The sequence below is a fragment of the Equus quagga genome, chromosome 2 (genome assembly GCF_021613505.1).
Source record: "Equus quagga isolate Etosha38 chromosome 2, UCLA_HA_Equagga_1.0, whole genome shotgun sequence".
Lineage (NCBI taxonomy): Eukaryota > Metazoa > Chordata > Mammalia > Perissodactyla > Equidae > Equus > Equus quagga.
In genome coordinates, this window is record NC_060268.1 from 39,956,596 (window position 1) to 39,972,396 (window position 15,801).

The 15,801-nt window shown below is 36.4% G+C and overlaps 1 protein-coding gene across 6 annotated transcripts in view; it reads right to left on the reverse strand.

Annotated features, from left to right (window-relative positions):
- Positions 1 to 15,801, reverse strand: part of TTBK2 (tau tubulin kinase 2) — a 140,770-nt gene that overhangs the window by 99,880 nt on the left and 25,089 nt on the right. For 2 of the 6 annotated variants that reach the window (XM_046649674.1, XM_046649692.1), the window contains exons 1-2: positions 6,103 to 6,226; positions 4,631 to 4,822 (exon numbers count right to left, since the gene is read on the reverse strand). In XM_046649674.1, coding sequence (XP_046505630.1) covers positions 4,631 to 4,640 — 10 coding nt within the window. In that variant the 5' untranslated portion in view covers positions 4,641 to 4,822; positions 6,103 to 6,226. Of the gene's footprint in view, positions 1 to 4,630; positions 4,823 to 6,102; positions 6,251 to 11,017; positions 11,154 to 15,801 lie in introns of those variants that run through there. The other 4 variants (XM_046649669.1, XM_046649679.1, XM_046649687.1 and 1 more) reach the window with 4 other exon arrangements.

Sequence of the window (15,801 nt, forward strand, 5' to 3'; positions counted from 1 at the left end):
ATTAGTGAGAAATCTGAATTATAGCCATTTTTTTAATTAATTTTTTTTTGCTAAGGAAGATTTGTCCTTCTAACATCCATGCCAATCTTCCTCTATTTTTCAAAATGTGGGCTGCCAGCACAGCATGGTCGCTAACAGAGCAGTGTAGGTCTGCATCCGGGAAGTGAACCCAGGCCGCCCAAGTGGAGCACATGGAACTTAACCGCTAGACCACCAGGACTGGTCCTTTAGCAAACTTTTAAAGAGAAACTACTTCTATGCTTAGGTATATATTTTTATACCAACTGTAAGCAAGTATACAAAACATAAACTTTTAAAGATCCTAGGAAAACTTCCTTTGATGAAAAGATATACTAAGTATAAATTATAGTAATTTGACAATATTCTGAATTCCCAAAACATTAGACTCACCTATATGCAAAGATAAAACCTTCTAAACCAAATAGATATCATTTTCTGGAAGATCCAAGTGACTATCTTTTATAACAAGGAAGAGTTGAATCTCTATCTAACATGGTTTTAAGAATCTAAGCCCCAGTCATCCAAAGGTGACTTTTATCAATTAGTATTTATAAGCACTCTTTAACAAATTATCCCAGACCTCATTATTTCTTTTTCTTACCAAAAAAAAAAAATGAAGCTGAGGAAAAAAATAACAACCAAAAATAGAAGAGTTGTTATCCTATTCTCCCACATCTCCATTTAGAAATGTACGCTATCACCAAATACAAAGCTACTGTGTGCTATCATTTTGCTACTAAGCACAAATGTCAAGTTTAAATGTACATAATTCCTGTCCTGTAAGAGGCCTGCAATTTAAAAGAGAACATAAATGTATTTTTAAAAATAAACAATGGAAACAAATTGAAAAGTGCACATAAGAATAAACCAGGCAAAATCCAGTACTTATTAAAACCTATAGAGAGAGTTGTATTGGCTCAATAGCATTATTGCCCTAGTGCACATACTGTGGTCTCAGTTGTTTCCCAATACAAGGAAGCAGAGCTGCTCTGAGAAACAGGATTCCTGATTCCAACTATGGCAAATGGAAAGTTCAAGGAATGCCTGAAACATGTGCTGTGCCAGAAAGCAAGGATGATATCACAGAATGCTGGAGTTCTATCAGAAGCAAACAGCAGCCAACTTGAAAGGGCTTCCACTAGTCAAATGTGAGAACTTGAGCATCAAAAGAATAACAACTGCAATGGGTTGAAATAAAACACAAAAATCCATAAGTTCATAGTGATACTCAAAACAAAAAACTCACTGGTCACATAAGGGCACAACTCATTATTCTGAAAATTAGTAAATAAAAGGGAAGAAAAGTCAAGCTTTTATTCTGCCCTTCTTGCAGTAATTACATTTCAGGGGAAACAAACAGCTGATGAAATCAAGTTCTACTTTGTACAATAATTCCAGTTCAGAAATTTGGAAGCAATAAAAGAATCAGAAAAATAACTATGCTGCAACCCATATGGAAACAATGAATCTAAATAATGTACTCTTGCCAAAAATAACAACAACATGCATGTCAAACCTCTAGATCTAACCACCAATTCACAGAAAACACAGAGGATACAGGAATATGTTAAAAGATACCACAAGGATGCAATCAGCCAAATCCAGAATTTGGACTATTCTATTAAGCTAAGAATTTCATTTCTTCAATAAATAAATGGCAAGGTTAGAAAAAAAGTTGGGGGTAGGGGAACTCTTATAGATTGAGAGAGACTTAAGAGACATGTCAATCAAATGAAATGTGTCCACCATGTCTGTGAATCTTGGTTTGAACAAGACAACCTTGTCAAGATATTTTTGAGACAAGGGGAGAAATTAACCACTGGCTAGATTTTAGATGGTACTGAGAAATAACAATTTTGTTAGGTGTTTAAGACTATTGTGTTTATGTTATTAAAAAAGGAGTCCCATAATGTAAATTACGGACTTCAGTTAATAATAATGTATCAATATTGGCTCACCAATTTTAACAAATGTACCACAGTAATGCAAGATGTTACTAATAGGGGAAACTGTAGCTGGGGAGAGGGTATTTAGGAACTCTGTACTTTCTGCTCAATTTTTCTGTAAACCTAAAATGGTTCTAAAAAGTAAAGTTTTATTAATTAAAAAAAAGAAAAACTGGAACACGGGCTTCCTCTCTAATGAGGTTCTCCAATCTATTCTTAAAACTGGTCACCTGAGGAGTTTCCACTGCCTTATTATTTCACATTTTCAATAATACAGGTCCCCCAAATTTTCCTACTGTTTAACATACACTACCGCTAATATGTTCTCATACCACTCTTTTTGGGGTTTTTTTGGTGAGGGATAAGTGGCTAAGGCTTTCTATGTTCTAATTGATACAATCTAATAGATTCATAAAATCATCAATTATCAACAAAGCTCTCATAGGCAAAATAATATCTGTCAAATTTTGACATCCCCAAACACCCCCAACCTCAACCCCACAAGTTCCTTGTCTGGCTGGTAATTCATGACTCTATGAAATAATATTTTCATTAAAAAAAAAAAAAAAAAGAGCAGAGCCCTTATCTATTAGATAGAGATACACACTGAAGTATTTATAGATGATATGATGTCAAATACTTCAGCAAGGTGGGAAAAAATGCTGAACGAGTAGAATACAGATGCAACGAGATGAGCCAAATGCTGATACTTACTGAAGCTGAGTATTGAGCACATGAATGTTCATCATATAATTCTATTTTGTGTATATTTGAAATTTTTCATAATAAAAAATAAGGGGAAAAAGCAAATTCAAGATTTGCCTATCTCACCACAGGATTCTAGACATGTATCAAATTTTGTTATGAATGGAATGGAAATCTAACCTTTTTTTTTTGAGGAAGACTGGCCCTGAGCTAACATCTGTTGCCAATCTTCCTCTTTTAGCTTGAGGAATATTCTCACTGAGTGAACATCTGTGGCAATCTGCCTCTGTTTCATATGTGGGACACCACCACAGCATAGCTTGATGAGTGGCGCATAGGTCTGCACCCAGGATCAGAACCTGTGAACCCCAGGCCGCCGAGGTGGAGCGTGTAAACTCAACCACTACACCACAGGGCCAGCCCTGAAATCTAACTTTTTAAAAAGTATTGACGGTAGGTTCCTGAGGTACTGCAGAATTACTAGTGATCAGATTTGAAATCATAGGACAGAAGGTTTTCTTCTCTTATATCAGCACTGCAAATAAAACTATCAAAAAAAAAAAGTGGTGTGGTGAAATACAGTTCAAGAGATCATGAAAATGGTGAAGTGGAGATAGGATGTCACCATAAAACACTTATTTAAGATGGGAGAGAAGAGAAAAAAAAAGAATCTAACAGATCAGGGAGGCAATTATCCCCTCTGCACAGAGAGTTTCAAAGCAAACAAAGTGAAAAACAACAGTCTGAAGACAGTATAGTCACAAATGGAGAGAACAAAAAAACACAAATAAATGGTTATATCTCTGAGATATTTCCAAGATCTCAGGTATCTCTGAACAATGATGTTAATCAAAAGAAAAGCTTAATAAGTTTTACGGTTCTACATAGGAGCGATACTTTAGAGAGTAATAACTCTCTAAAGTGTAGAAGTACTACCTAATAGGCCTATACACAGACAGTTTAGTTTAGAAGTGGCTAAAACATTCAAACACATTTATAAAAACCAAATACAATCCAGGAGTCTAGCTTGATTCAATAAAGAACCGCAGGATACACCCAGAATAGTTCAGAGAGCTTTCAAAAAAGAGTAATCTGATGTAGTAGCATGGGGAAGGTCATTCAAAAGAAAAGATGGGGTAAACTGCTAAGGCCTTCACACTTTAGGGCCAATGAGAAAGGAACATGCTACCAATGAGAGTTATGCATGATCTGAGGAATCTAGGGTTGTTAAGTACAGAAAAGACTGAGAGAAAATTGAGAACTGAGGGAATCCAGGCACAGATACTCTGGGACTTTGAAAAGGGGAAATGATTTATTAAAAACAACAAAATTTAGAGTTTAGGCTAAATTCATCCTAAAGTATCCTTTTATCTTTAAAGAAACAAATCCTTATACCAGCTATCAAAAATTGAACATCAACTTAAAAGCAACCAATCCTATAAGGGTTAGCCTCTGGTTATATATGTTTTCCTTACATACTTATTAGCCTTCTTACTGGGGTCACTGAGTAAGAAGTCATTATGCCAACAGGAAGGCAAGAGCAGCTCAGCCCTATAAAAATGTTCTCAAAAGGGTCCAGATTCCAAAGCACCCTCAACAAAAAGAAGTTGTGAGGCATCAGGATGTAGAATGGGTAACTTAGGAAGTCAAGAAAAGAGTCAAGGGCTGCCTCATTGAAATACAGACCAGAAGATAAAAACCTATTTATTTTTGGAAAGTGAAGGGTTCTCAGGAATAGGATGTCATGTGGTCATACGCAGGCAGGAAAAACATCTTAGGTAATAGCATGAAAGATAAAAGAGAAGGAAAGGAGAGACTTAGCATGCAAGGGTCTCCAATTCATCCATTAAAAGATACTAAACTGATCTTCAAGCTTTATCACATGGAATTCTGAAAAACATGGCCAAAATAGGCAGGAGAACCTACTGAAAAGGCTACAGAGCTGTATCCTGCCTCACCTGGAAGCATCTCCTCAGGGCCAAGTAGGAGCAAGACAGGTGAAGCAGCACTGTCCAGGCCAAGTTGATGTTCACATACCCTTTACGGGCTTGGCTGAGAGTAAAACAGATCTCCTGGGATCTGTGCAACCCAGGAAGAGGTAGCTCCAGCTGCACCTGTGTGTGGCCTCTATGTCACTGAGCTGAGAACAGCTCGAAAGAAATAGGGAGAAAGGAGAAAAGGTAAGAAAAAGACAGCATCATCTTTTTCCCTATTCTTCCTTCTCCAATTATCTGTTTTTTTCAGTAGTGACAACGGGTGCTGATCTATCCACTGTCTTCCTGATTTCCATGTTTCAGGAAAGCTAAGTTTGGGCTAAAAATACCTACTAAACAGAATTTTATCAGCATCATTCACTAATCAAATGAAGCAACTGGTAGAAAAACTTGGATAATTAGAAAGCTTAAGGCAAAGGACAAGGATTCAAAGAACAGATGTTGCCAGAATACATAATACACATTTCATTAACTTAATAGAAACTAATTTACTAGAATTCAAAATATCAGGGATTCACAAAGAGAGCACCTTTACGCTAGAGACTACATGGCCGGCCGTGAATTTGAGGGTCCTAGACTACATAGCATTTCACCCTTGCTATTTCTACCAACCATAGCTATTTCCAACAGTTATAGCAACTTCCTTTGCTCTGTGTATTAATACTAAAATCCTTTAGATATTAATGAACGTCCCATAACAAAATCAAACCTTCTAGAGCTTAATAAGATCATTTAATGTGCTAATCACCCCTTTTTAATTTTGATTCAGATAAAACATTTAAACATCAGTAATATCAAATTATGTCATTAACGTGAAAATATAAAGATAATACAAACTAGCAATGTATTCAGGGTTTTACATCACTGGATTGATGTAAGAAAAAAAATTATTTATCCTTGTAGTAAAAAAATAGGGACTTAAGTAGTAAAACAGACCTCAAAAATGACTACAGGGTCAGAAAGAGTTATTCTATGAAACTGAAGTTAATGAAACCAACACGTAACAAATAGTATTATTTTTAATCCATACTGCAGTATGATTTAAAGGCAGCTTCCTTAATGTGATTAAAGTACGTTTAATATCCAAAGACACGAATAGAAATAACTCAGAGGTATCTATGTTTGGTTGTTTAAAAAAAAAAGGCAAATTTTACCATAACAGACTTATGAAAACACTTTCTAAAGCACAACGTTTCAGGTAATTCACTCTCTCTCATCCTTATTCACCATGAAAAGGAATTCCCAAAGTCCAATTATTCTAAGCAATCAATATTTCTACTACTACTAGGTAGCGATAAAATTTCTAAGAGAAAAATGTTTAGCATGTTAACAAGCTGACATCAGAATATTCAATTAATAGTTAGAGAACGTAATTGAGGTTCAGGAAGACAACAGCAACTTATAAATTGTTTGGCATATCATACAAAACAGCTTACCCTGTAGTTTTTTCAATACAGCAACCTCCATTTTCAGAACTTGTTTTGGTTGTTGAGCTGATTCCACCTTCAGTGCAACATTTTCCCTGGTAAGCATGTCCAAGGCATCGTAAATTTCTCCAAAGCCCCCACCCCCAATCTTTCTCAACTGGAAATAAATAAGAACATACGCATACAAAATTAATAGAACATTCTCATCGGAAACAAATTCATCTCTTATATTTAGAAAATAACATATAATTTTACTATCCCTATTTTATAATAAAAGACCTCAAGATTGTTAAATTAACTATGCATATGCCAAGAAGAAAGAAAATATCTAGAAATGACATCAAAATCTTTCCTACAGGTTTATCTACAAAAGAGTAATGAAATTATTTCAGTCACAAACAATTTAAAATTTGGTCTACACCCAGCATCAGAACTATTACAACACAGTGTCTGAAGCTTCACTTCCCACAAGGCCCCTCAACAATCAGATTTGTTGTTTTAATTCTAAGGTAATCATTTGAAGACTTTTTAAACCATAAGATCTTTTGCCAATTGAAATCTCATCGGGAACCTGGTTGACATCTGTATCTGGGGAGGTGGAAGGTAGGAGTGGGGCAGCCAGAACCCAGCCCTCTCTGCACCATTTACCCTCCTCTCTGAGGCACTGAACAGGCTCCACAGAAGAGGCAGACAGATCCTATTCCAAACTATCTCAGAGCTCAGGGTGTGTGTGTGTATATATGCACTCAAATAAGAATAAACTCTGATCAAACACTTTCATCAAACAATTTATTCTTCCTGATAAAATGTGTTAGCCTAACTAGGGAATATTAGGATCTTTGTCTAGGGATTATAAGAAAGTTCTGAAGAGCTGGTGACAACTGGACCTGTAGAGCTGTGAGAAACTGGGGTGGGAGGGGGATGGGTAATATACTTCAAGTTAGATACAGCATGAAACTAGTCTTCTTCAATTTCCTTAAACTCGGTCTTCTCCTTACCATATTATCAAATATCTAGGATATGACATAATGTAGGAAGTGATCAGTGGAGTCATAGGGTCCTAAATCCTAACCTCCCAGAGGCCTGACCTCAAGTCCTATTTCTTTCTCCACTGGGTCTGTACTGATTACTACATCTAGGCTGATTTCTTTACATTCTGAATTTCTAGAGATTATTTGCTTAAACACTTAATCATTTTACTAGGCTAAATACCTCAGTTATTACTTGTATTAACACACTATACTGTTTTTTAACTCTTATGTTGTTTAACTTTCCATTTTCAATGACCCAGCCCCCTACAGTGAAACTAAGCTTCTCCAAAGAGAGGGCCAGCCACTCCTTCGACTTTTTGTTTTGCCCATAACATCTGCCAAAAGTGGTAACTATATAATTATTACTAAATAAATATTCCTTGCTTCATATATACGAGCCACAATCCCTCTTTATTCTGGTTTGGTGATGGGAAGAATAACAGGAGGAACTCTAGTATGAGTTGGGGATTAAAAAAAGTTCCAGAACTTAATTTCAGTTAAATAAATTGCTCTTTCTTGGGCCCTGATTGGTACTTATGATTCTTTATATTTTGTCCATTAAACAAAGCCGAGTATAACTTAAAAAACTCATAAACAGTACCAAAGGGATATCTTTTTAATTATGGACTGTGATGAGAGGTGGCTTCATGTTTTACCTCACAAAAAACCTTACCAAATGACAGAACAAAAAATCTAGGCTGAAGTAAATGATTTTGCTCCTTGGTTTATTCCTATGATGCCATTTGAACAACAGTAGAGTGTTAATTTCTTTTATTGAGCTTGACAAAGCCCTAAGATATCATCAATGCTTATGAGACACACAGGCAGTTTAGTATGATGGGGGTATGCAGATTAGGGAAAGAACAAAGGTAAGGCCTGTGGCAGACTGTATTTTCCAAAGATGGCCACAACAATATCGCCCATCCTTTTTGCTCTTCTTTAATGTAACCTTGCCACTCCTCCATCGAGAGGTAGAGTCCATATCCCATCCATTTAAATCTAGATGGATCTTGTGATTGCTTTAACCAACAAAATATGGCAAAGTAACACTGTACCAGTTCTGAGAATGTCTCTTAACCAACCTTGTAGTTTCTGTGTCTCAAGAGCAAGCTACCATGTAAAAAGTGTGACCGTTCTGAGAAGTCATAGCTCTATGAAGAGGTCCTAGAAAATGAGCCACCAGGATGGCAGTGATGAGGGAACTAAGGACCCCCGTGGCAGCAAACAAGCCATTTGGAAGTGGATCCTCCAACCCAATTAACCCTGCTAGTCCCACATGGCTAACAGACAAACCACTCAGACAAACTCTTCCCAAATTCCCAATCCACAAACTGTGAGTAAAATAAATGTTTTAAGCCTCTAAATTTTCCCCATAGTTTGTTACATAACAACAGATAACCAAAACACCATCCTTAGCAAAGAGCCTGTGATTTCTTACTAAAAATGCCACTCTGCCATATTTGGGGAAAATGTTCCACACAATATTAGCTCTAATTATCAAGACAGAGCAACTATGGAGGGCATAGCTTCATTTGTCATCTTTTGATATGTCTACTGGAGAAAAGCCAACTTTCATCACAGCATTTAATACAAAGCTCTCATCAAAGCAACACTCATGCCTGACTCACACAAAGATTATCAATTGTCAGAAGCTCCCTGCACCAGTCCATGATGATGACATGGTTCTTTTCTTACATTTATTCAAGTAAATTTTCAAAGCCTATTGATTTACCTAATCAGTAAAACACTGAACCAGTTACCTATATGATTCAAACTGTACCAGAGAAATAAAATCTTTATTTCTAAAGGAAGAATCTTCTTTTTCCAATCTGCTGATAGATTAAGGAAACCACTAAAATAGCTTTGCTAAACCTGCTAATGAATTAAAACTTTGGTTAAAAAAAGACTGGGTAGCAATAAAATATATTTAAATATGTCCAAAACAAAAATAGCTCCTTTAACAGGAGGAGAGATGGCAGATTCCAAGTCTAGAGCAATGAAGCCATCAAAAGACAATTAGCATCATGTTAAGAGGACTTAGGAGACAACTTGAAGGGTGTCTCCTTAGTCAAACAAGACAATCTGAGCACCAATAAGGATAATAACTACAATGGACTGAAATACATTAAATATGTTTAAATCCACAAATTCTTAATTATATTTAAAAAATCTCCGGGCCAGCACCATCATGGCCGAGTGGTTAAGTTCACACGCTCCACTTCAGTGGCCCAGGGTTTCGCTGGTTCAGATCTTGGGCACGGACCTAGCACCGCTCATCAAGCCATGCTGAGGTGGCACCCACATAGGAGAGCCAAAAGGACCTACAACTAGAATATACAACTATGTACTGGGGGGCTTTGGGGCGAAGAAGAAGAAAAAAAGAAGATTGGCAAGAGATGTTAGCTTAGGTGCCAATCTTTAAAATAAATCTCACTGGTCACTTTTAGAAGATGCTAGGGTTGGGACTGGCCCTGTGGCCGAGTGGTTAAGTTCGCGTGCTCCACTGCGGCAGCCCAGGGTTTCAACGATTCAAATCCTGCACGCAGACTTGGCACCGCTCATCAGGCCATGCTGAGGTGGCATCCCACGTGCCACAACTAGAAGGACCCACAACTAAAAATACACAACTATGTACCAGGGGGCTTTGGGAGAAAGAGGAAAAATAAAATCTTTAAAAAAAAACAAAAGATGATGATGCTAGGGAACCAATTCATTATTTTGAAAACTGGCAAATTAAGAAAAAGAAGCATTTATCCTGTTTTCCTAATCAAATTGCATCTCAGAATAATCAAATAGTTGATGAGAAATTTCTCTTATAAATGTACTTTAACTAATAAATAAAGGAATGATAGAATATCAGCAATGTGCAATCTCTAATGAATTAATAGACCTCAGCAATGATGAAGATACTATGTGCCTCCATTTGAAAGTTCACAGTAACCTTTAAGAAAAAAATGCCCCCATCTCAATAAACAAACCTAAACTCAGATCTAATCAAGCCTCTACATATAACTAACAATTTACATAAAATACATGAGACAGAGAAACACATTAACACCACATGAAAGCAATCTGAAAAATCCAAACTTTGGGAAATTCTACAGGCAAATGACCTAGTTTCTTCAATAAATAAATTAGAAGGAAAAGAAGAGAGATGAAAAGGAACCAAGAAAATTAAAAGAAAGTTAAGTGATGTCAACCAATTGCAATATCCAGACTTTATCTGAATTTGATTCAAACTGTTAAAAATAATTCACAAAATAATCAGGGAAATGTGAAAGCTAGAAGGATACTTAACGATGTTAAGAAATTATTACTTTTTTAGGTATGATAATGATATCATGATTATGTTTTAAAAAGAAGTCTTTATCTTTTAGAGATACACACTGAAGTACGTACAGAAGAAACGCTAAGGTAAGAAATATGCTTCAAAATATTATGGGAGGGAGGTTAAAGCAATGAAACAAGATTGACCATAAACTGATAACTGTTTAAGCTAGGGCATGAGTACATGGAGGTTCATTATATCAGTCTCATTATTTTTAAGCATACTTACAATTCTCCTTAGTAGAAAGTAGTGATATAAAAAAGAAAGTTCATTTTACTATATATATATTTTTAATTTGTTCTTTCCCTAAATACGCTTGTGTTTACCTTACTCAATATTAGCTATCAGAGGTTAGGAAAATTTACTACTATATGAAGCAAGAATAAGAATTAGGGTATAAACAGAACAATGATAGGAAAATAACTGAAAACAACTGCTTTAGGCATATAAGCAATATATGTATTATTTCTTAATAAAATGCCATTTTTATAAAGACACCAAAAATTATCCCCCACATGTACAGACACACACATTCTCTCTCTCTCTCTCTGAAATGTCTACTCACCACTTTCCATCTTTCTTTGACCAGGATTCCAACACTGAGGATATCCGGCTGCTCTCCTCCTCCACTCATTGCAATTCACTGATGTGGTAGAATGGCTACACAGGCATCCAGTTCCCAAGGGTGGTTTCCATTTAACCTAAAACAAAGAAACAGCAGCAGCATATCAGGGTTAACTAATTAACACAAACATTCCAGCACCAAGTAGCACTACTAATCCTATACATTAATTAGGTTGCTTTGTTGGAGAGGTGAGAAAAATCCTACAAACTCAGTTCCAAAATCTGTTTAGTGCCTATTAAAGAAGTACTTATCTTTCCATTATAGATGCCCAGTGAAATAGCTAGACTTCACAAAGACATTACGTTACAGTGCAGATATAATTTACAATAACTGAGACTCCTAGACTATAGGACAAGCATGGTGTCAATGGCAGGTGACACGGACGGACCACTCTCCTAAATACAACATATTGCTCAAGAAAAAGACATGGTACCTAATTTAAAACAGCTCACAGTTTAACAGTTTTGTAACTTAGAGCTTAACATCAACAGAACTAATAAAATTTTAATGTTACATAATGCACTTAAAATGCACAGGAAATAAACATGACCCACAGAAAAGGGCTTTTGATCAAATCCAATACAATGATTACAAGAAAGAGAGGATAATAATAACATGAACAGCATACTTATAGAAAATGTAGATACAACAGGAAAATATGGCCTAAAGGAGATGAAAATTGTGACCTAATATTACAGAACAAACTAAAAGTAAGAAAAAGAAGCTTTAAAACATCATAAATCATAATTTAAAAAGCTCGTAAATGAGAGAGCTGGGTAATAGGAAGGCATAAAAAGAAATCTGAGCAAACTCAGAAGAGAATTAGAAATGAAAGAAAAAAGTGAAGACTCACCTACAAGAGACACAGGAGAAGATATCACACCAATAGAGAAAAAAGAAAAGAGAAAATGAAAAAGAATTAAAAAGAAACTTGAAAGTTAAAAATGATAAATAAAAGGCAAACTAAATACAAAATATATATTATAGAAGGCCCCAAAAAAGAAAACCAAATCTATGAAATACAACAAATACTAGCCACTATAATTCACAAAAATTTTTTGAGAATTTAAAAAAAAGCTAAATCTGCATGTTGAAATGGTATACCACATACCTGGGAAAACAACTCAGAATGTCAATACCAAGACAAAGTCTAGTAAAAACTACTGGATTTTAAAAGGGAAAAAAATTCACTGGGCATCTGTGCAGAAAGTCCAAGTTATTTATAAGGCAAAGAAAATTGGACTGACAAAAGACATTGGTACAAACAACTTATACCAGTAGACAATGAGATTATATCTTTAAACACTCAAGGAAATAAAAAGTGAGCCAAGGGGCCGGCCCACTAGTGCAGTGGTTAAGTGCACACTTTCTGCTTCGGCGGCCTGGGGTTTGCCCGTTCAGATCCAAGGTGTGGAGATGGCACTACTTGGGAAGCCATGCTGTAGTAGGCATCCCACATATAAAAAGTGGAGGAAGATGAGCACGGATGTGAGCTCAGGGCCAGTCTTCCTCAGCAAAAAGAGGAGGATTGTCCGCAGATGTTGGCTCAGGGCTAATCTTCCTCAAAAAACAAAAAAAAAGTGAGCCAAGGATGCTCTATCCTGTCAAACTAACCTTCAAGGCTAACAGAAACAAACAGTTATGAACACACAGAATTCAAAGAATACTGTTTCCAGGAAATGCCCTTAGGAATCAGCTACATAACAAGTATCAGACAATCCAGAAATTATGATAGAAGATTTGGCATGATGATTGGCCCAAAGAGGTCTAAAAATAATGATAACCCAGTAGCAATGTGCACCCCTGCCTCTGGATTGTGGATTCTAAACATCATTTCCCACTAAACGAAATCAGGGCCCCTTGGAAAAATGACTCACTCCAGGTTTGGCATAGGAAATTGCACAAAATGAATTTGTGACATCTTGTCAAATCCAAAAGCAAAAATTTTAACAATACTACTACAGGCAAGTCAAAAGGAAATCAGAGACAACTGAAAAGATTCTCATTTGCCAAAGATGCAACAATTTGAGCATATATGAGAATGGTGTCTGCAATGATTGAAAAACTTCAAAAATATAAACACCCATGAGTTCATAATGACACTCAAAAAAGAAAATTCCTCATTGGTCAATTTTGGAGGTTGCTAGAGTACAACTCATTATACTGAAAATTGGCAAATAAATAGAAAGAATCAAGCATTTATCCTGCTTTTCTGGTATGAACACTATTTCTGGGAAACCAAAGAGATGATGGAGGACAACTTTTTCCTTAGAGAATAATCACAGCTAACAAATGCAGAAGAAACTACAGAATTAGAAAATCACTATTTTCCATTCCCTGGTTAAATAATAAATCTAGGCAACAACCATCCATGGTTGCTAAAACTATAAGGTAAAAGTGGAACTTTAATACAGAAGGATCAAGTTAAATTCATTGATCAATCGTAACATCACTAAAAAGCAGGACAATAAAACATAAGTGCTTCCTGATATAATGCAACAAAATTTTCTTAGTACCACCCATGACGTCTCTTGCCTAAAAAACAAAAACAAAACAAAACAAATATCTAATCAAGCTTCTAGATCTAATTATCAGGTTACAAAAATAAGGGGAATAGAGACACTTGTTAAATGTCAACATAAGGATACAATGAGCTAAATTCATGATGCTGGAGATCCTAAAGGACAAAATCATCCAGTTTCTCTAACAAATAAATGGCACGGAAAATACACATTACAAGAAACAAGATATATATCAACCTAAGTAAACAACTAGCAATCAGAGAAAATTGAGCAGGTACTAGGTATGATATAAAGGAATAATTGGTAATTTCGTAGGGTGTAATACTAGTGGTGTGGTTATGTTAAAAAGTATTTCTCTGTAAGAGATACATAAACTACCAATGTACAAAGTGATAAAAAGTCTTGGATTTGCCTTAAAGCACTCTAAGAGGAAAAGGAGTTGTGCTGGGGGTGGAGGATTAGATGACATATGAATGATAGAACTTTTATATAATTTTTACAATTGTATAATGGATACATGGGAATCTATTATACTATCTATTTCTGTGTATGTTTGCAACAGTCTATGTTAAAAGTAAAAAACAAAAGATGCATAGATTAAAAAGATCTATAGTTCTTTTTAACAAATGGTTCAGGGAAAACTACATATCCATGCAAAAAAAAATGAATTTGTATTCCTACCTAACATCATATACAAAAATTAACTCAAAATGGATCAAAGACCTAAATGTAAAAGCTAAAACTAAAAGACTCTTACAGAAATCACAGGCATAAATCTCCATGACCTCGGATTAAGCAGTAATTTATTAGATATGATCCTAAAGCACAACAAACGAAAGAAAAATAGATAAAAATTGAACTTCATCAAAATTTTTAAAATTTATGGAGGAGAAGGGGTGGAGCAAAATGGCGGGGTGAGCTAACCTGGGATTCTCTCCCCTCCAAAATACAACAAAAGATTGGAAGAACTGAATTTCAGAGAATAAACATAATGCCAGCTCGTTAGAGACCTACAATACCAAGAAGGTGGAGATCATAAACCTTGCAGATGGCCTCGGAGGCGCTGGAATGGTAGGAGAGAACATCGCTCCCTCCCCTAGAGTCTGCGATCGCTGCGGTGTGGGTCGGGAAGGAGCCGGGGAGGGGCCGCGTGACGGGGGATCATCCAGGACTCCTGCCGCTGATTCAGTGGAGACCCGCTGACGGGGGGAAAGCTTCCATCCGTGGGGACCCCATGAACCCAGGGCCTTGGGAGACCAGAGAACAGAACTGATCTGAACCCAGACCGGCGCGTGTGAGTAACAGCCCCTCCCCCCCAGCAAAGCCAGTGGGTGCAGCCATCTTGCCCCAAGGCGGAGAGCTCATAACACGTGGCTCTCGACCCCCATCTAGTGGTGACAGGCTGTAACTGCAACTGAATTCTACCACCATGAGAAAAAACCGCTCCTCTACCATCCAGCAATTTATAAAAGCCCCAGACCAGAAGGAAAACAATAAAAACACAGAATTAAGTCCTGAGGACTTGGACTTAGGTAAACTAAGTGACAATGAGTTCAGAGCAGCTATAATCAAAAAACTCAATGAGGTAGAGAGAAAGATAGAGAAACAAGCCAAGTTCTGGAGTTACTTCACAAAAGAGATTGAAATCATAAAGAAAAATCAAACAGAATTACTTGAAATGAAAAACACAATGGACCAGATAAAACAGAATACGGATTCTCTGAATGCCCGTGTAGACAACATAGAGGAGCAAATCAGCATAATCGAAGATAGACAGGCTGAATGGCGCCAGAGGAAGAAAGACAACTAAGAATTTAAAAAAATGAGGAAAATCTCCGAGAGATAATGGATTCAATGAGGAGTAAGAATATAAGGATCATAGGAATTCCCGAGAATATGGAAAAGAAAAATGGAGCAGAAAGTGTCCTTAACGAAATTATTGAAGAGAACTTCCCAAATCTAGGGATCGACGGAGAAATGTGTGTAGAGGAGAGTTTTAGATCTCCTAGATTTGTCAATGTAAAAAGAGCTACCCCAAGGCACATAGTAGTAAAGTTGGCAAAAAGGAATGATAAGGAAAGAATACTCAGGGAAGTAAGGAAAAAAAAGAGAATAACCTATAAAGGAGCCCCTATCAGACTGTCAGCGGATTTCTCTACAGAAACCCTACAAGCTAGGAGAGAATGGAGTGACATATTCAAA